The sequence below is a fragment of the Ascidiella aspersa genome, chromosome 3 (genome assembly GCF_963924565.1).
Source record: "Ascidiella aspersa chromosome 3, kaAscAspe10.2, whole genome shotgun sequence".
NCBI classification, from domain to species: Eukaryota; Metazoa; Chordata; class Ascidiacea; order Phlebobranchia; family Ascidiidae; genus Ascidiella; species Ascidiella aspersa.
In genome coordinates, this window is record NC_139449.1 from 4721189 (window position 1) to 4741448 (window position 20260).

At 36.0% G+C, this 20260-nt stretch overlaps 1 protein-coding gene and 1 non-coding gene across 2 annotated transcripts; both read left to right on the forward strand.

Annotated features, from left to right (window-relative positions):
- The first annotated feature begins 10043 nt into the window (after positions 1-10043).
- LOC146158182 (uncharacterized) lies at positions 10044-20243 on the forward strand. Its single transcript, XM_083386017.1, has 7 exons — positions 10044-10548; positions 11554-11631; positions 13705-13834; positions 15142-15343; positions 16209-16344; positions 16919-18267; positions 19452-20243. Exons 1-7 carry the CDS (start codon positions 10512-10514, stop codon positions 19503-19505), a joined length of 1986 nt encoding a protein of 661 aa, XP_083242143.1. The 5' UTR covers positions 10044-10511; the 3' UTR covers positions 19506-20243.
- On the forward strand, positions 14936-15010 carry Trnaa-ggc (transfer RNA alanine (anticodon GGC)). The gene has a single exon. It is a non-coding gene; the product is annotated as a tRNA-Ala (tRNA).
- Positions 20244-20260: the final 17 nt, after the last annotated feature.

Here is a 20260-nt window from a genome sequence, read left to right on the forward strand (position 1 = left end):
AGTGGTCATTATCTAGCTATGACGATATAATGCTTATTATGACGTCACCGTAAACAAACTTTCAAAGATAAATTCATCGCTGGAACACTAGAGCAGTGGTTCTCAACCTTTTTGTTCTCGCGACCCCTTTTGAGTTTTCGATAACTTTCGCGACCCCCCAATTATAGTGTGCGATAGATAAACCTGAGTAAATAAAAAACACATTTTAAAATTGGCAAAATTCGAATAGGAAAAAAATCTATACTAGGATTACATCAAAATTTGGCTAAAATGTGCTATGCACATTGCACAACAAGCTAAAGTTACGGTTTGAGCCAGCAGGGTTGTCAGATGATGGGTTAAATATTAGGACACTGTTGGTGTGAAATTCAGATATTTAGGTCAAATAATATTAAGCATGTACCTAGTGCGAGACTAAAAAGAATCAATGGAAGTAACTGTTCTTGGTGAGCAGCCAAAATTCCTTACAAATTTACAAAAAACGGTTAGTCGTTAACGGTAGTCCAATAATAAAGCTTTTTGTAAATTATATTTCCTTTTGCTAAAACGAGAACACCAAAATGTTATTACCGGAATTCTATTTCTTTTTGCTAAACCGACAACACCAAAATGTTATTACCGGGATTCTGTTGATGTTTTAGAAAATGCTATGTAAAAGTTATGATACCGCTGACAAGTAGAAATACTAATTGCCTGTAATCTATTGTAAACTTAGCACAAATTTTATTGTAAGTTGGCCTAAATTTAAATTTGGTACTAAAGTGCCCTATACTTCACCTGACACTTTTATGCTGCACACAAAAATTGACGAAATACGCCACATAATCGCGCGAAGCGAAAAATGTTTTGATTTTCGTTGGTAAAGTTGGTATAAACAATTTTGGAGGCCTCTTGAGTCCGTGGATTTACTTCATCCCACAAAGTTTCAAATAAATTCGGCCAAATAGAACAGAAAGCTTACTGTCCTAATGATTTAAAAACCGCCGGACACAGCAGTTAAAATTAAGACAATTTATCGTTTTTGGCTCGAATTTTGTAATGGTGACGTCATAAACGCTACAGGTTCACTGCGGCAAAAGCCACACAAAGACAAATGTTAGACTGGCGTTGCTTTTGTGCATTCTCTACTGCTAAACTTTTGGTTCATATTGCTTGTTTCTTATGAAGTTTTTCTTTATCAAACACTACACGGCGACCCCCCCAGACAACCCCTTGCGACCCCCTTGGGGGTCGCGACCCCCAGGTTGAGAACCACTGCACTAGAGGAACACTGCTTGCAACAGACTAAATGTATGTATTTTGTAACTGCTACAAATACATATGGCGCAGACACAGTTTGGTTAAATTGGTAAATTAAATTGATTGAATTTATATTAAACGGTGCTCTATTGTTGACAGGGAGTCGAACCGGAACCGAACCGGAACTTTATGAACCGGTTTTGGGTCAATTTTATCCGAACCGTAACCGAACTCGAACCGGTTTTTATAAGATTTTAAGGAGCCGAACCGGAACTGAACCGAATAATTTGAAAGTACCTGAACCTTAACCGAACCCAAACCTGTAAATAAAAGCGGTTAGCTCCTGCATGACGTCACAACTTCCATTTTACAGAGTCAAGTTACGCCATATTCGAAATTTTATGAAAAAATATGAATATTGAATGAAAAAATCGTTGATTTTTTATTTTTCAGATATTTCAATAATGAGTTGCTGTTTTTTTAATACATCACGTAACTTAGATTAAATGACTTACAATTCAAAGATTATTCTCTACATTTGTTGACCCACGTTTTGAGATTTAACGCAAATTATATTGTATCTGAACCGGAACTTTATGAACCGGTTTTAAAATAACGAAGGTCGAACCGGAGCTGAACCGGAACTTTTAAATTCCTCCGAACCGAAACCGGAACTGAACCGGATTCCGAAAAAATTCTTGAACCTGAACCGGAAAAGTTAAACGGTTCGACAACCTGATTGTTGAGTAGTAATTAGCTAAGTAAAAATCATGCTTCAAAAAAAAATGTAAAAAAAAATTTCAAAATAAAATAGGTTTTATCTTGTGGCAATAAAATTAAAATAAACAAAGAAATATCTACTTAAATAAATTACAAAATCAATTGATTTGGTGCATTGTAACACATGTCATTATTCAGCATTGTACGACCCAACACAACAATAACACTTTACAATTTGTTTTTTGTTAATTTTCTCCGCGTTTCCAATAATTCTTTATAGATGTAACAGACATCTGTATTGTAAACAAGTCATTTTGAAATGACTTAAGTCCCAGTCAAGTCATTTTTGAAGGAACCTAATTCAAAGTCAAGTCTTTTTGAATAAATAACAAGTCAAGTCCCAGTCAACTCATAAGAGCAAGTCAATTGCAAGTATTTGTCATTAAAATTAAACGTTAAACTATTAAAATTGTCAAAATAGTCCGATTATGCGCCACAACTCAACTAACAAATAATGCAAAATGCAACATAGAGCAAGCAATTTGATTTATGTCCAAAACTTAAGATAAATAATCCAGTTTAATAATGAAAAATGCTTAATTAAAACATTTTATTTCAACCCAATTCATTTGTTCAAAAGATTCAAATCAAGCCATTTGTCAAAAAGATATGAGTCAAGTCAAGTCATTTAACAGCAGTGACTTTAGTGAACTTCACTTTATAAGTCATAACCGCATTGAGGTTGAATAATTAGGCCTTATGAAGGGAGTTTGCGGAACAGATAATCCGAATAAACTCTGCTGACCTTACAAGTTACGTCACACGCCGTTTATGGAGAAACCGCTTGTGTTTCAAGGAAGGCCGTTGCCTCAAGTTATTTTACGGGGAGTGATAAATCTTTACCAGAAGCAACGTGGAAATGGTAGAGTTAAGTATGGGCCCACTTGAAATCACTTAAGTACTGAATTTTGTATAAGTTCGTTTTCACTTATTAAGTGGTTTTATCTAATTGACAATTTCAAGTTTTTTTTTTTACTTGAACAGTTTTTAATGATTTTTTACATAAAAGTCATATTTTGCCAAAAGGCACACGAAAAAGTGTCAATTATTATATCAAAGGTTTTAATTCAACGAACCCAAAATTTCAGACAACAGAGAATGTTCAAGGTACAATCGATTTTTACGCGAAGCTAAAGCATAGTTTTCAAAAAAGCATAAAAAAAACAAAGGAAAAGTCCTTATTAAAGTGGAAAAGATAAACAATCAAAGCACAGGAGTTGGCACAAAATACCCATTGTTTAAAATCAATTGAACACGGATTATTAATGAGATTTGTTTTAGCTAGTGGATTACCAGACCAACCTTGGCTTATTTGCATTAAAGAAATATGCAAAACGGGCCATTCCACAACATAGAACGTGTAAATCGCTAAACAATTATCTCTCAGAAAACGTAAAATGTCAGATTCGCCGCAAAAATGACGCAGAATCTGGGAAAGTCCAACCACTGTACTGTTTAGCAAATGCCGTATATATCGGTCTGTTTGTGTGCAACGGCAGCTAAAGACGGCCGTGTCTTGAGGCCATTTGTGCATTCTCCTTTCTTCTACTGCTAGCAGCGTTAAACGATTTATCGCAACGTTTGGCACCAACGGAAGCTAGTATGATCAGTTTGTTTCGGAGGCAGGAAATTAATTAGCGCAATAGTGCTAACAAAACAACAAGTTTTAGTTACCAGGTGTGTGGCTAATAGTGACTCGGAAATTGTTTTGGCTTTGCTTTGCGCGTAGTTATGCCCCGGGCTATAGATTTGCAGCTAAATAATAGCGAGACTGAATTTAACGGGCTTTGCGTTTATTTAGAACTTAAACGTTTTGCAATTTAGGTTGGAATGATAAATGTGTTTGGAAATTGATTTTGCTTAGCAGTTAGAGTGGTAATGGTTAGACATATATAATTACGGATAAGTATAAGGCCTATTCAAAAACCTTGTTTTCAGTTCAGGCAGTGGTTTTTTGAAAACCTAGATAAAGAAAATGAAGTAAATATTTGGCCACAAATAAAATTGAGCTGAAACGTCTGGCGAATAAAAAGAAAAAAAACTTTGGCCAGTGTAACAAGTTCAGTTTATGAAAATCAGAATATTGTTTCCTTTATAACATCAGAACAAATGTTTTTAACAGTATAACAACTTGTGAAATGACTTAACTTTGAGTTGATTTTGTTCTAGTTATGACTTTAACGTGAGTAACTCATGAGTTAGACTGGGACTTGGTTATTTTACAAATGACCTGACTGGGACATAAATAATTTCAAAATTATTTGTTTACAACACTTCAAACCATCAAAACATCAAAACATATCACGTATAGCATACAATACGTTATATATATAAAATACCTCAAGGTAGATTCACTGCCTGTTTTTTAATAAAGTCAATTTTAAATTGTTTTATTTTTGACAATCTTCAAAAGTAACCGTTCAACGAAATACTGCCAAGCCGTTTAATAACACTGTAAATACTTTTAAACAGACAGGTTTGGCTTTCTGAAGATTAGTACCGTGTGTCGTAGTGCAAGGTTTAGAATTCAACCTTATATAGAAGCACGCGACAGCAAAGTATTATTTTCCACTAACGTTTAACTTAGGAAACCGATTTATCGCTGTTGGCAATTGAAGAGTGACTCCACCTACGAGTCACTGTGACTCGGTAAAAACTATTATTCATCACTATATTAATAGATGATAGTATGACTGTACCTTAGCATCTGTTTGGAGTCTATCCCCGATCCAAGTAGTAGAATCGGTGGTCGTCTGATACTACGATATACTATAGTGGTATCGGTGTCAATACTAAAGAAAATTTTGGGCTACGAACCTGAAAGAAATACTTTTAAACGTTCGAATTTCATCATTTTTACTTGCTTGAACATGATAATGACGTCATTTGGTGTCGGACATTGGGTATCGGAATAAAATGTTAAGTATCGGCAGTGTTGTGATGACTTAAGTCAATGACTTGACTTAAGTGCACTTAAGTCACTGTTTTTAAATGACTTGACTTGACTAAAGTCTTTCGGACAAATGACTTGACTTAAGGCTTTTGAACAAATGACTTGGGTTGAAATAAAGCTTTTTTTCAAGTATTTTTTTTATTAAATTGAGCTATTTGTCCAAATTTTTGCACAAAAAACAAATTGCCTGCTATATGTTCCGTTTTCCTTATTTTTCAGTTCAGTTATTTTTCATAATCATGCGAGTGTAAAAATTCTAATAGTTTAACGTTTTATTTTTATGACAAGGACATGACTTGAAGCTGACTTGCTCTAATTATGACTTGACTGGGACTTGACTTGCGCAACTGATGACTTGAACTGGTACTTGGACTTAAGTCATTTTTAAATGACTTGTTTACAGCACGAGTGTTGGACATCCTTAAATGATAGTGATATGTTTGTATATGAGCATACAAACAGTATTAATAACAAAGATTTAAAATGTTTCTATAAACAAAAACAGTGATATAATACCAAAGGAAACATTATCACTTCTTACATCAATCTTTTGATCCAAAAAATTTCAGAATTTACAAAACTTGAAAAATAGCTTCACGGTGATTTAGGCCGTTAACTACTTCATATGAAGTAAATACGTCATCGTGAACATAGAAATTATCAGAAAGACTATAAGATAAATCTCGAGTTTAAAATAACTTATTATTCAAACCTGGGGCGTTTTTCCATGACAAGTTTTCAAACTTTATATTAATCGTTTATTAGGAATTTTAAAACGATGCTAAATTCGTTTTAGAAGAAAAATGTTTAAATACAAATATATAAAAACTACTTTTTTAAAAGAATTAAAAAAAAAAGACAAACCTATAAATAAAAAAATATTAGAAATAATTAAAACTTCAAAATAGCTTCACGACGAATTACGTCATCAGTTTTACGTTATGTAATGTGTACACGTCAATGTGATACAGAAATTTGCTGTTAGTTTAACATTCATCAGACAATGTTAGTAATACAAAAAAATTCAAACCTGGGGCATTTTTTGTATTCAGTTTCCTAACTTTAAAAATATTCCTTTGTTTGGAATTTTATTGTGTTATTCACCACACCGTAGGCTAGGTTTCGAAGTTTTAACTTGTTTCTAACATTTATTTGTAAAAAATAACACGGGCTTAAATAGTTGTTAAAAAGCTTGTTGTTAAAAAGCGGGCGTTTTTCACTTCAGTTAATTTGTAATGTTGATCGCAGGTAAGCTTACTTTTAATCACAAAGTGGTTATACCATACTTTTCCCATTCTCATAAAATATGTTGTCATATTTTCGAGGTAATAGATTATATTGTTGAGATTTGTGACACGATATTTTTTAGTTTAACCAAGCGTTTCGTTTGATTGCTGAAACGGATTAGTTGATGCAATAGTGCAAAGTGTACAATCATTGTTAGTTAGCTGTTTAGATACAAAGTATAAATCTGTTATAAAATACGGTATATAAAAACGGCAAAATTGCGTGATAAAATGACAACACGTTGGGCAAACAGACAAAAAGAAGTTTTAACAGTTTAAACCAGTGATTCCCAAACTGTGTGCCTCGAAAGATTGCCAGGTGTGCCGCGAAACTTTTTGTAATTTCGGAAAATAGAAATATTTGTATTACCAATAGGCATATTTGTATTACCAATAGGCATACGCGCAAGCATTTTAGACTTGAATACGCACTATACCCGTTACAAATTAATCATATTGAGACATTCACATATAGTTGGTCGTATGTTAAGGGCGATTGTAACAAGACTCTATTGTTGTTCTGCTAAAAGTGTGCCGCGAAATACTTAAGATATTTTTAGTGTGCCGCGAGCCTAAAAAGTTTGGGAACCACTGGTTTAAACTAACGCCTTTCAGTCCGAAATACTTTGTATTTCGATTTACCGAGAAAATAAAAAACTCGCAGCAACTAAAACGCCATTGAGATTCCACAGAAAACGAAAGTAATTTATCGTGTTTTGTTGTTGTGAAGTTCACCAAAACGTGACCGAATTTTACCACGTGCACTTGCTTTTGCGTGGGACATCTCGCACGCTCAAAAAGCACGTGTAAAAACTCTTTGTTGCAATCGAAACGACGCCATGTTATTTCTCGATTGGACTTGATTTTACAGGGCCGATGGAGTGGCGTTTTTAAACAAAATTCCGATTAGGGGGATTATTTGTTGCGCTGAAAACACAGTGTCATCACGCATAAGGCGTACGACCTGAAAGTTCGTATTTAGCGTGGGTTATAAATAACTCTTGGAATGACACCGAAACTTTGCCGTCACTTTGTAAGATCTGGAGTCGTTTTTTTCCCCAACATCGAACGCCTATAAAAATGACAGGCGAAGATTCGTTCGACATTGTAAAGCTGGTTGTTGTTAGCTTAGCGTAGAACCGAAATTACAAAAGCGGGTCTATTTAAACAAGTGTCTTATAAAAATCTCACAGTTAAGTTGCTAAACAATATGTCAATAATGTACAGTGTTCTAAACAAATATTTTTGAAATGAAGTCCCAGTAAGGTCATTTGGATAATAACTATAGTTCAAGTCAAGACGTTTGTAAAAATAACAAGCCAAGTCCCAGTTAAATATTTCAGAGAAATTCTTCAAGTCTGGTCATTGGCAAAAAACAACGTTAAACTATTAAAATTAGTAAACTCATACGAGTATGAGCAATGACTCGAGTCTAGAGTCTAACGTCCAGACTAAACAAACAGAAATGCAAGAAATAGAAAACAATGGAATTAATGTTTTGCAGGCAAAATGGTTATAAATAACCCAATTTAATTAAAAAATTAATGAAAACACCTAGTTTGAGCCCAAGTCATTTGACACAAAGTCCAATTAAGGCAAGTCATTTTGCCTAAATAAAAGACTTAAGTCAAGTCATTTCATAGCAGTGACTTTAGTGCACTTAAGTCCAGTCATTGTTTAATTCTCTACAACACTGGCAAAGTGTTATGAATGCATACATCAGCTGTGTTTCAATCACGAAAAATGTTACAGAGCTAGAAGTTTTGAATTAATATGTTGGGGCTTTGGTCATAAACACAATTTTTGTGTTAAAAAAAAAACTGGTTTTCCAGCAAGAAAAAGAGTTTTTAAAAGCACGTTACGGCTCTAAGTTTCATAAAGTACAACAATTATTTTTAACGGATTTTTGGCGAAATAAAACAAAAAATGGGAATATAAAAAAAGGTCGCCACTAAAACATTTTCCGGCGTTATTCAAAAGACCTTACTGCCAAAGTTTCCAGAGCCTTGGGCGATTATTTTCCGTCGAAAAGTTTCCAAAATAAGTCGGCAATGACGTTTTTACCAGCATTTTATGTATGGCTACTTAGCTCTGGTGATGTATTTTTCACAGTCATGAATGCTGCATCAAACGTTGGTTTAAAATGAATTTGAAATAATATAAATCTGGATCTCTAATTACGCTCTGAATAATATTATACTCAGTAGCATTTTTTGTACAATTATTTGTAGAACAACATTCTTTAGTATTTGGCAAAGATGAGTGTTTATTTAAACAGCTTTAACAGCCCAGTTTTATGTGTTTTAATTTTTAAAACATACATAATTTTGGTTTCTGTGAAAGCCTAATATATTCCATGCGCTGGATAGATTTTTCGCAACAAGTATATTTTCTATTATTGCAAGGTTTGTGCTTAAAAGACTCAATTTTGGGCTTACTTCAAAAAACGAAACCATGCCTTTTGAATTGCAAAAGTTTGGTACCTCGAGTTTATTTAAAGACGCTTTAAAGAGCTTGTAGATTAGAAACCTACTTTTCCGTTGGTTAAAATAGTTTTGCGCTTTTTGGACGCCCCATTTTGCCTTTTTAATTTGATAACAATTTGTATTTTTTTAACGACCTAATTTCCATGATTTATTGGAGTTTTTCAACATCATAAAGTAAGACTTAAATCTATTTATCACCTCAAAATATATTTTTTATGCTGCTTTTCAGGTTTTTTTCTAAACCGAGATAAAGGGATAACCCGGCTTTGGGGTTTTAACCAACAAATAGCAAAAATACGGCTATAAGGATAAGAAGGTGCTCGAAAGATGAACATTCAAAGGTTCTTTCTCCCTTTGTGTTTTGCCCTAGTTTTTCTGCAAAGTTCCCAAGCACAAAAGTGCGATCGCAATTTGGAAAAGAATCTGATTGACAAAGGAGTTTGCAGCAAGAGTAAGTAAACACCAATATTGTAAACAAGTTAGTTAAAAAATGTAAGTCTAAGTTAAGTCGGTGGTAACTTTTTAAAAAATATGTAAAACTGTTATAAACATTATTATTGTTCCATACCGTTTAACAACTTGTAAAAAAGTTTAACTAGCTAGTATTTTCACTTAGCTTCTGCTGGTGTCTGTAAGTTTTTAAATTGGATTTACTCAATCTGCTTTTTTTCAACGATTAGTTACGCTTTATTGCCATTGTTTAACATAAAAAAAGGTTTCTGTTTTTAAAGACAAACGTACACGATCGTGTTGGGGGAATTCCAGATTTTAGCAATTTTAGTGTGGTACTAAACCACACAACAAACTAGTTCGTTTAGTTTTTCTTAGATTACCAGGCCCGTTTGGATGAACACAAAATCCTATGGGACTGTGCTAGAATATTGTTGTACGCAGCCAGTCTTATTATTACATAACAATAACTTAAGCAAATTACAATAGAAAAGAAAATTGTTGACAATGGATAATTACGTGGTCATATATTATATTAAGCTACTAACTAAGTTCATTGCGTTGAACCAGGGACTTTCGACTTGTGTTTCATGAAACATTAGTTAAACTGGTAATTTCTTGCGAAACACCATACTATAGTGTTCGGCAGAACACCGAAAAATGTTGAAAATGATCTGTAGGCTACATTCAAGTTTCGCATGTTTGCCTACATGTCTATTCGGACTCAAGCCACAAGACGGAAATAAGAACAACATGAACGTCGAAAAACCCACAGTTCGGAATAAGATCAAAAAAGGACTACTATCTAAATCGTAATAAACTAAACTCGTCGGAATAAGACCTAAAATAATCAGAATAAAGCCTATGCAACCTTTTACCTAACCCCAAACCCCACCCCTAAATACATCACTAACTTCCCTAATAATTTTAACCTTAACCCAACATCTTATTCCGACAGGTTTAAGTCTTTTAGCTATTATTCTGTCGTGTTTTTTAGCTATTATTCTGTCTTGGTTATTTCTGCGAATTTGACTTTATTAGGTCGTTGGTCTTAATACTATGGTATTATAAACTATTCTGCTTTAGATGTTGTTGCTTTTTAGCTCTATTTGTGGACTATTTGTTATCCAAGCATAGGTGGTATTGTAAGACTACAAAAATTTCCGCGGAACACTTTAAAATCTTAATACAGTATCAGAACGTTAGTCTAATCTCTAAACTTAATTTACAGCGGCGACGGAGACAATTTGTCGCGATGTTTGTACCGGAGATCCAGTAGTTGGAAGAAAAAACTGTACTTTGGCGAAGCATTGCTGCATGGGCGCGAACAACAAGTGCATTTTAAAGCAAATAAGTAAGCACATATTTCGCAAAGTTTCCTGGTAATCTATACGGGCTTAATATTTGTCTACGCCAGGTTTCTTAACCAGGGGTACTCGCACCCCCAAGAGGTAAGCGAACTGTTTCTAGGGGATGCAGAATGCTGAATTAGACACAAAAAATGTATTGCTTCAGTTTATTTCCTTGCTCAGTTAAAATACAACATAAAAATAATTGCAAAATTTAACAAAGACCCATAGTTATGAAAAAATGGGATAACTGCAAATCACAACCGAAAAAAGACAGCAAACACTGTTCAATACATTTGGACAAAGCAAAGAGACCCCGGTGGTTAATTCTGCTCGCATATACGGTATTTTGCGATAATTAAGATACAATACATCGTTGAATATAATCCAAAACTTTTTTTGGATAAACTAGAAAAACGAATTAAAAAAAAATGAACGATCATTTCAAAAAACTTTTTACGATTTATGTGAACTTTTATTCGATTTTGACTTGAAATAATTTTGACCTAACGTGTAAATTTTGTCAAAATTTTAACTTTTTTTGACAAGTCAACAAATAATCGCCCTATACTTATCAGTTATATGAAGTTATGCAACCAGTCGTCCGCGACTATACATATTACTATTAGTTGTACAAATTGTTGTTCAAATTAGTTTCAAAAACTAGATTTACAAAACGTGAGCAGGTTACAGAGTCATTTTAAGTTTCGCTAAGTGCACAAAAACTTGGGAGGTCCAATAATATCGTTTTAAAGCCGATGTATGGTTTATCAAAAATGGTATCGTTGCTGATTGTACCAAATTAACAGCCTTGTTTTGCGATCCAGCCTAAAGGCGTTTTGGCATTAAACACAGTAAATTGAACACAGTAACATTGCACATATAGGCTTTTTTATTTGGCCCTGACGTCATTTGGTATCGTGGTATTTCGTGAGCAAAACATCGAATATCGGTACTGGACTAAAATATCGAGAATCGCACTGTTACCTTAACTTTGTTTTTGTTTGCAGCTGTTGCACCACAAGTGACATCACTTGAGCAAGTCCGACGCGAGTTTGCGGAAATTTCTGGAAGAGGGCTGGTTTTGAGTAAGAATTGCTTTCCCCACATTTTCCGCTAATCTCTTAACTCGCTTTAATTACATAATGTTTGTTAGGGCGGCTAATAACTGTGCTGTAAACTCAACACATTGACATGACTTAAGTTCCAGTCAAGTTATTTGCAAAATAAGCGAATAATTTTATATGCAAAACTTGAAAAGATAATTAAATTCATTAAAAAAAATGCTTTTTAGAAACACTTCAATTTAACTAAAGTCAATGGTTCATAAGACTTAAGTCAAGTCGAGTCATTTGTCCAAAAGACTTAAATCAAGTCATTTTACCCAAAAGACCGAACCCCTTAACTGCTGGATTCTTTTCCACTAAATCTCAGGTTTTGATCGGGTGCTGCTTCATGACTTTCCTGCAATAGTCTTAGAAGATTGCCAATAAGTTTCTCTGGCAAAGTTGTTCCTCTTAAAAACTTCCACAAGTTAATTTTTTGGTCGAAGTCAAGTCCAGTCATTTAAGAACAAGGACTTAAGTGCACTGAAATCAAATCATTGGCATAAGTCAGTACGACCGTGTGAAAAGATAGCGGGATGAACTGGTGAAAAAAGAACATTTTTTATAATTTCTGCCTGCAAAAAAGCAAATGTTCAACCCGAAGGCCGCTCTGACTTAGTTTACCACTAGTTTCGAAGGTCTTCTTTTAAAATTTTAGAACCAACCAAAACAAAGCTAAGTATGGAGCACAATGGTTGGAGGTTGTACTAAGACGTAATAAGAATATCAAAGCCCATACAGAAGTAGCTATCATTTTGGACGTTTCGAATAACCCTTTAGTATTTCAAGTATAATTTGTGTTTTTAAAACAAATTTATTTTTTTAACGAAATTTTTTCGTTCTATTTTTTCCACTCCGGATCAAAAAAAATTATGGCCAATTTGAAAATACGAAATTCGATATCATCGAGCCTTATACAAATTGCTGTTTAAAAATGCGATTAAATAGTTTATCGGGAAACCTGTGTGCCACGAAGTATAGGATATTGCAACGTAACATGGAAACCTTACTATAACATTGCAAGGAGTCTAAATACTTAAAGAGAAGTTTGTAAACCTAACATACAGTTTAAATAATCTTTTTTAACAAGAATGTAGTAGCAATGGAAATTCATATATATATTTCTGAATGATTACAGCTTACACATTAGGTTTTTGATTTATTTTGCCTGAAGGTATCTCGCTGCCTTGAGTTTAATTAAAATACACGTCTCAGGCCGACGGTGGTTTAAAATGCCAAATATAACATTTAATTACGCATGACTCCACAGACTGGCTGACATTTTATACAGTTGGTTTTGTATATTAAGCAGTGTTGTTGTAATGACTCAAGTCAAAGGCTTGACTTAAGTGCACTAAGTTCCGGGTTTTAAAATGACTTGACTTGACCAAAGAAATCTGGGGGAAATGACTTGACCTGACTGGACTTATGTATTTTGGATAAACGACCCTAGGTTCAAATGAAGTTTTTTCATTAAGCAATATTATATAAAATTGGGTTATTTATCCCATTTTTTTACTTTAGTTGTTGATCATATTCAGACGAGCTTACACATTTTATAGTTTAACGTTTCATTTCTGTAACAGGGACTTGACTTGAAGTTGACTTGGTATAGTCTTGACTTGCACTTGACTTGGGAAACCAATGACTTGGACAGGGACTTGACTTTGTATTTATTCAAAATAATTTGACTTGGACTTGAGTTATTTTACGAAGTACTATACTGGGACTTAAAATAACTGGTTTACATTACTAATATTAGGAGAAAAATAGTCTGTTTCATCACGAACACGGACCAATACATTTCAAATGTTAAAATTTGACTAATGTTCCATGGAATACCGGTCACGAATTACTGTTTTAACACAATGGGCAATAAAAAAGCTATATCGGAGTTTAAACATTACGCCGTGTTCTGCTCCATTTATTGTGTAAAATAGTAATACTCGTTGCGTAATAACAGGAATGTAATTCCGTTTTTCATGCGTTGCATATCCTGAGCTGAACAGCCATTGCTTTAGTACAGTGCAAACAAAACTTATTTTAAATTTCCAGCTTCAGTGCCACAGGGAATACCACCAGGTATTGCGTCGTTGGCTTGCCCTTCGTACCCAGATAAATGCCCGAAAATAATCTCCGGCGTCGCTGATATTCAACCGCCTGTGAACATACCTTACTGCCAAAGGTAAGCGTTTTTTTGGAATTATTGGCTATTTTATGAACAAGTCGTCTTGGAGTTGTGTCAATCCCAGTTTAGTCACACAAGAAGTAACTTAAGTCCAGGTAAGGTCCTTTTTAACAAAAAGTAAGTCGATAAAAGTCAAGTCTTGTGAAGAATAATTGAAGTAAAAGGTAAGTAATTTTTAACAAACAACGATAGTCCTTAACTAATCATTAGCTTGAAAAATAAATGTTTTATCAAATTGCAACAACCACTTTTGATCACAACAAAACAACAACAAAAATTAATGAAAAAGCCAAACAAACGGCAACCAAAGTGTTAAATTTAAGTCATCTGTCTTCAGATTTACATTAGGCCAAATCATTTTAAACAAAGAACTTTTAATAGTGAAGTAATTTTAAACAGTGACTGTGGTGCACAAAACGTTTGCCTTGTCCGGCAATGGGTAAGGTTTTTGCCCTTTCCATTTTTTAATTTTAATAAAGTAAAGTTTTAAGTAAAACCAGTGTGTTCGAAACGTTTAACTAATAATAAGTACAAGCTTTGATATTTCGTTCCGTTTTTTCCAGGTTTTAACATAACATTTCATTGTTATTTCGTTACAAGCTTTGCAACTTCTAGTATCTTAATAGATGTAGATAAAACACCGAAAGCCATTGCAGACTAACCGAATCTGTCGATCAATGATGGAAGCAAGACAGGGTAGAAAAATAACTAGCCAGTGGTGAGGTTCGAACTCACGACCTCCAGCCATACCAAAAAATCAGATCCAGAAGGGCTAGATAACAGTTGTCAAACACATATTTTCGAATATTGTTCGAACCTCACTGCAGGCTAGTTTTTCTGGCCTGCCCTGCTTACATCAAAGATCAACAGATTCGGTGAGTCTGCAATGGCTTTCAGTGTACTAATTATACGTAAGCCGTAATCGTTGGTCACAAAGATGCTTCAGAAGGGCTAGATCACAGTTGTTAATACACATATGTGTGCATGTTTTATTGAATAAATGATATGGTACTGTGGATCCCCTTCAATTGAATTGCTTGTACTAACAGATTGAGCCAGCATTGGCGCATGGTTGTTTCTCGACTCGCTCCTCTCGGAGCCTGCATAGCTCAGTTGGTAGAGCGACGGTCCCGGCTTGACCGGAGGTCGTGAGTTCGAACCTCACTGCAGGCTAGTTGTTTTTCTAGCCTGCTCTGCTTGCATCATAGGTAAACAGATTCGGTGAGTCTGCAATGGCTTTCGGTTTACTAAGTACTTCTGTTCACGCTTTAAGCATCCCCACAACATTTCCTTTCCTTTTTCAGGATACCTTGCATTCCACTCAACAACCAGGCTCTGGACCTAGACTTTTCGGCTTGTATGAGAAACCCAGGCTGTGGGTACGACTTTGAACTTTCAATATACCGAAGCACGGCCGGACAGGCCATAATGCCCGGGGTACCCGTTTGCCACCTCGCCATCAGAAACCAAGCTTTTCAAAAGAGAGCCCAGGAGTATATTGCTAAGGTGAGATACGCTGTAAGGTTTGCGTCAATAATTTTTAAAGGTAGTTAATACCTTCAATTAAGTCATATAACATGCGACATCGATTACAAACTTCAATAGCATTGCTATAGAAAAAAAATATTTTTAATTGATTTTATTGTCAGGAGAGTAATAACTAAATGCCACAACTGCAAAAAATTATATTCTTTGAGACCACCTCTAGTATATTAAATTACTCAGTTCAAAATATGTAAAATAAATTAACCCAAACAAGTCAATTCATTATCTGAATGAGACCACCACATGAAAATACATTATGTAAAACTGATTCAGATAAAAATTACCCCGAAGAGGGTGATTTTATAGTTTAAGTTAAGGTGCTTCACATCAACACAATGGATTTCGGTTTTGTACATACCGCATGAATTTTTTTATTGAAATACGATAATATTGCTACAAGCGAGTTTAACTTATCGACAATGGTTTTTTAAAGGCTTGTAAATTTATAAAAAAAGATCACGTAATTCTTTAGAGAATAACGTATACTTGCATAGAGCACGTTCATTTCTGGAAATTAAAGACGCGCCAGTTTTTGTGTAAAGCATTTAAACTTAAGTGAAATCTACATTAGTTTACTATACGTGATTTTGTATGAAAAAATAAAGTCAATTTCTTATAAAAAACACTTGGATTTTTCTAAAGGACACATCAGTATTTGTAGAGACTGAAAGTGCAAAACAAATATAAATCCCTCGCATGTTTCCTAACTTCTTCTTAATCAATTGAATTCAAAATTTTGTATTAAAAAGGAATAGTCCTGTATACATTCCACAAACGTAAAACACTCAAAATCACCAAATTCTTTCTATACGTCATATTGTTTCAGTACCCGTGGGCACCCTTTATTACCAAGTGCATTCTGGACGAGTTTGCGAACGAGACATTCGCCAACGCTCCCGGCTGTTACATGAACACTGTGCTCGAAAGGTTCGGGCATAAGCCAAAGATGGCAGGATGGAAAGGTGAGTAGGCTTAACTGCTGTTACTTTGGAAATGTTCTGCTTACGGGATCAGAGCCCAAATTTATGACTGTGGATTTTTAAGCCCCTGGGCTTCACAAGAACGTTTTAAGGCAGGTTTTCTCAACCGTGTTTTCGCGGTGACCTTAAAGGTAAGCCTAAGTATAACACCAAAGCTTTGACGATCCAATTTTCTTTAAATGACTGGGCGTCACAAAATATATAGCAATAGCATATATCAGTTCATATTTTAATAGTTAGTTTAAGACATGATTCGTATTACTGCCTTAATTTACTAATTTATAACACGTATTAAAAACCCATTTTTGGCTAGTTAGGGAAATGCGCCGCGGGCTGGAAGATTCAAACCGGCGTAGTTTGGTTACCCCTCATCAAAGGTTCCAGATTTCGTGACTCGAAATTCGACTGAGACTTTGTAAAACTAACCCGAGTACCAAGTCCGACGTGCGCATGCGCAGTACCGAATTCAAAACACAAACGGCAGCAAACTGTAGATTGTAAAAATTTGCTACATATTTGTGGAAACATTAAACCTTAGTTTTTGTTCGTCCTGCAGAAATCACGAAACGCGAATGCTACTTTATCAACGGATGCTGGATGAGCGAAAGGTGCGTTTACCCGGTGGATGAGAGCGACGTAAACGTACCTGCGCTCAGCGTCAACTCTTCCGCCATTCCTGAGATCCTGATACCCTTCGGAGATCCGAAGTGCCAGGATTTGGAGCAGACCAAAGGCGCCGAAAAGTTCCTGGACCAGTACCACGACTGTTTGGCGTCCGGGTGTGAGGCAACTGTTCCGAAGAATCAGATCCGCAAAGCTCTCACCGACATCGCAATCAGTTACCTGCCCGCGCATCTTCAGTACCACTACTACGAGTTGATTCTCAAGGGGAAAGTTCGTTCGGATAACTGGAAAGAAATAGCGGACGAGGTGATTCAGGATAAGCACGACTTAACGGAGAACTTCTTCGGAGCTGTGTTCCCGCTCGGATCCAGGTTAAATCTGCCGCAAGGTAGCACGGTCCGCATCATTCCGTTCGCTTTTAACCTCACAGCCAATCACACGAGAACTAAACCAAACGTATCGGCAACCGAAGCCCCTGGAATCACAGGAAGGGGATTTTCCTTTGCGGCACGTCCCCGGACTTTTGGGGGCCTTGGAAGGCCGAGAAACAGGGGCTCTATGTACCCGAGGCTGTCAGCGAGCGGAGGCAGGCCAGAGCAGCCATCTGTGGGCGGAAGAAGCTTCAGTATAGGGCGAAACCGAAACCCGCCAAACTTGGACAGCGCTAGAGTGAATCTAGCGTCCAGCGGCTTCGCTCAAAGCCAGTCCATCCACAACTTTCTAGCTCTTTCGAACATTCCCTCGTTTTACGCACCATTTATAAACCCGCCTTGTCCATACGTTCCCTTTACTTGGCTTATGTTTCCTCCGCTTCGGGGAAGCTTAAAAGGGTGCTGTGAGAAACCGGCTTGCTACCTGAGCAAGTTCAAGCAGCGGGACGTCCGCTCCGGTGTCGCCTCTTACCTGGGAAACTGGGAACAATGGTCGGAGTGCAGCAAGACGTGCGGAGGCGGCGAAATGAAGAGGAAGAGAGTCTGCATCGGGGATCAGTGTCCGCATATCCCGGAGCAACTGGGTCCTTGTAATCCGGCTCCCTGCTCCGGCTGGACTCAGTGGAGTCCGTGGGCGGCTTGCGACAAGACATGCGGCAAAGGGAAGAGGCATAGGGTAAGATTCTGTGAAGGACCACCAGGATCTTGCAGAGGAAAGTCGTCCGGCTCCAAGCCGTGCCACAAAGGATACTGCAAGAGCTACACACAGTGGGGAAGCTGGTCCGAGTGCCATTGCACCAAGAAGACGCGCAAGCGCGAGCGCTACTGTCTGACCGGCTGCCCGACCGAGGTAAAGACCGAGCCTTGCCAAGTGACCTGCAATGCGCCACTGTGCGATTACAACACCTGTTACTATATCGACCGGGTCCCCTGCAGGGGGAATTCCCCGCAGTGCCGCAACGGGGTCCGGCAGCGACCCACCAACCGACGCTGCTTCCAGTGCCGCTTCTACGGACACTGAGTTTTTTTTGCGAGAGCTCTTGTTGTTGTTGTTGTTGTGCGCTTTTGGGGAGGCAGGTTGTGCGCGAGATTCGATCCGAGACACGATTGCTAAATTTATCTCCTTCAAATGTGTATGTTTTTTAAGATGCGAAAAAAAATGAAAAAATATTTAATTATTATAATTATTATTAAACCAAGTTATTTTCATAGTTTTTGTTGCCAAATTATCTCCTTTGAATCTATATGTTCTTAAGGTTCCTAAGTTTAAAAAAAAATAATTATTATTATTTTTTAACCAGGTTATTTTTGGTTACTTTTTTTAATTGCGCTGCTAAATTAAACAGGGTGGAAGCTCGTTTTATTAATTATATTAGACATTGAGCAAAAACTATGTTGCGTTTTTTTTTGCAATCGTGCTAAATCGACACGACATAAAAATATGTTTCAACTTACCTTCTGAGTTGGCCACAATCACCGATTTTAACGCTTATAAATCTGAGTCGAACTGCTACATTTTTTTGCAAATTTAACGATTAAACTCTTTGGGTCCTGCAAGAAAAGTGTAAGCAAAAACCATGATTTAATAAAATGACCGCTTTAAATCTGTAAAAAGTTGACGCAAAAGCGACGAGTTAAATGAACTTTAAAAGTTTCGTAAATGTGGTTTGGGTAAATTTAAATTTATCTTTTTTACAGAGACTGATACTGACTTATTGTAAATCCTAAAAATGGTCTGACTTTAAACCAAAATTCAGTCGGTTTTTTATTCAAATATACTATATACTAAAAAAGTCTAACGAATGATTGGCTTAAATACATAGTCGTCACTTGTGAGTGCGAGGCGACATCGTTTTATCAAAATTCTGTTTGGTATCACTGAAATTTTCACCAAATTTTGTTCTGAATCGAATCTCACGCACACCCTGCATGCCCGCCACTTGTTATTCTGCTTTCAGCACAAACCTTGAGCTTAAACCCTGCACCTGGCAATATCGGGAGTGCCAACCAGTTGCTTTTTGTTTGTGTTCGCAGAAAATCCAGCTCGATTATAATGAGTGTCAAGGCCAAGCTTGCGTGGAATACTGATCGTTGAACTTCTCGTCAAAAAGAAAAAAATCTACCGTTTTTCGGGAAACAAAAAATCGCCCTAATTTCGAATTGTTCGATTTTGTGTTTTTACAATTTTTTTTGTTAAAATTGGTTCCGCAATAATCTTTCTGCAACATTTGTATACCTTTAGCATCAACTTATATTTTAAAATTACTCGCACAAATGTACTTTGTAAACACCAGTGGTGGAAGTAAAATAATTTAAAATGCCATACACAAACGAAATAATTTTTTACATACTAAATTTCAGAGATGACGTCAAATGATTACGTCATAACAAGAAACAAACAACTCGTGGTTATCGTTCGATGTAGCGCTTAAATATGCATCGGAAATCTTTAAAATACATTAAAAAAAGATGGAAACAATGGCCTGGTCAAAAAGTATGGTCATACTAAACAAATACTTTTTTATCGGTACGGCGTATCTTCTTTTACTGGAAAGCCGTTCGAGACCGTCTTACTTTCACCACTGGCAAATAACCTTCTATTGTTTCTACATATTTATTTTATTGATCTTTACAAAACTAACAGTATGATGTGCATTGCCAAGCTTGTCTCAAGCTTTAACTTTTCAAAATACGCGATATCCGTGCTTTTATTTAGGCTTAAGCCTCTTATATTGCAAGCGCTTCTGAATATGCTTCTTTTCGTCATTTTTTGCATTCTCGTAGGTGAAGTAGTTCCATTTGAAATAAAATATCGTCCACGCGTGATTTTGTCAATAGACTGA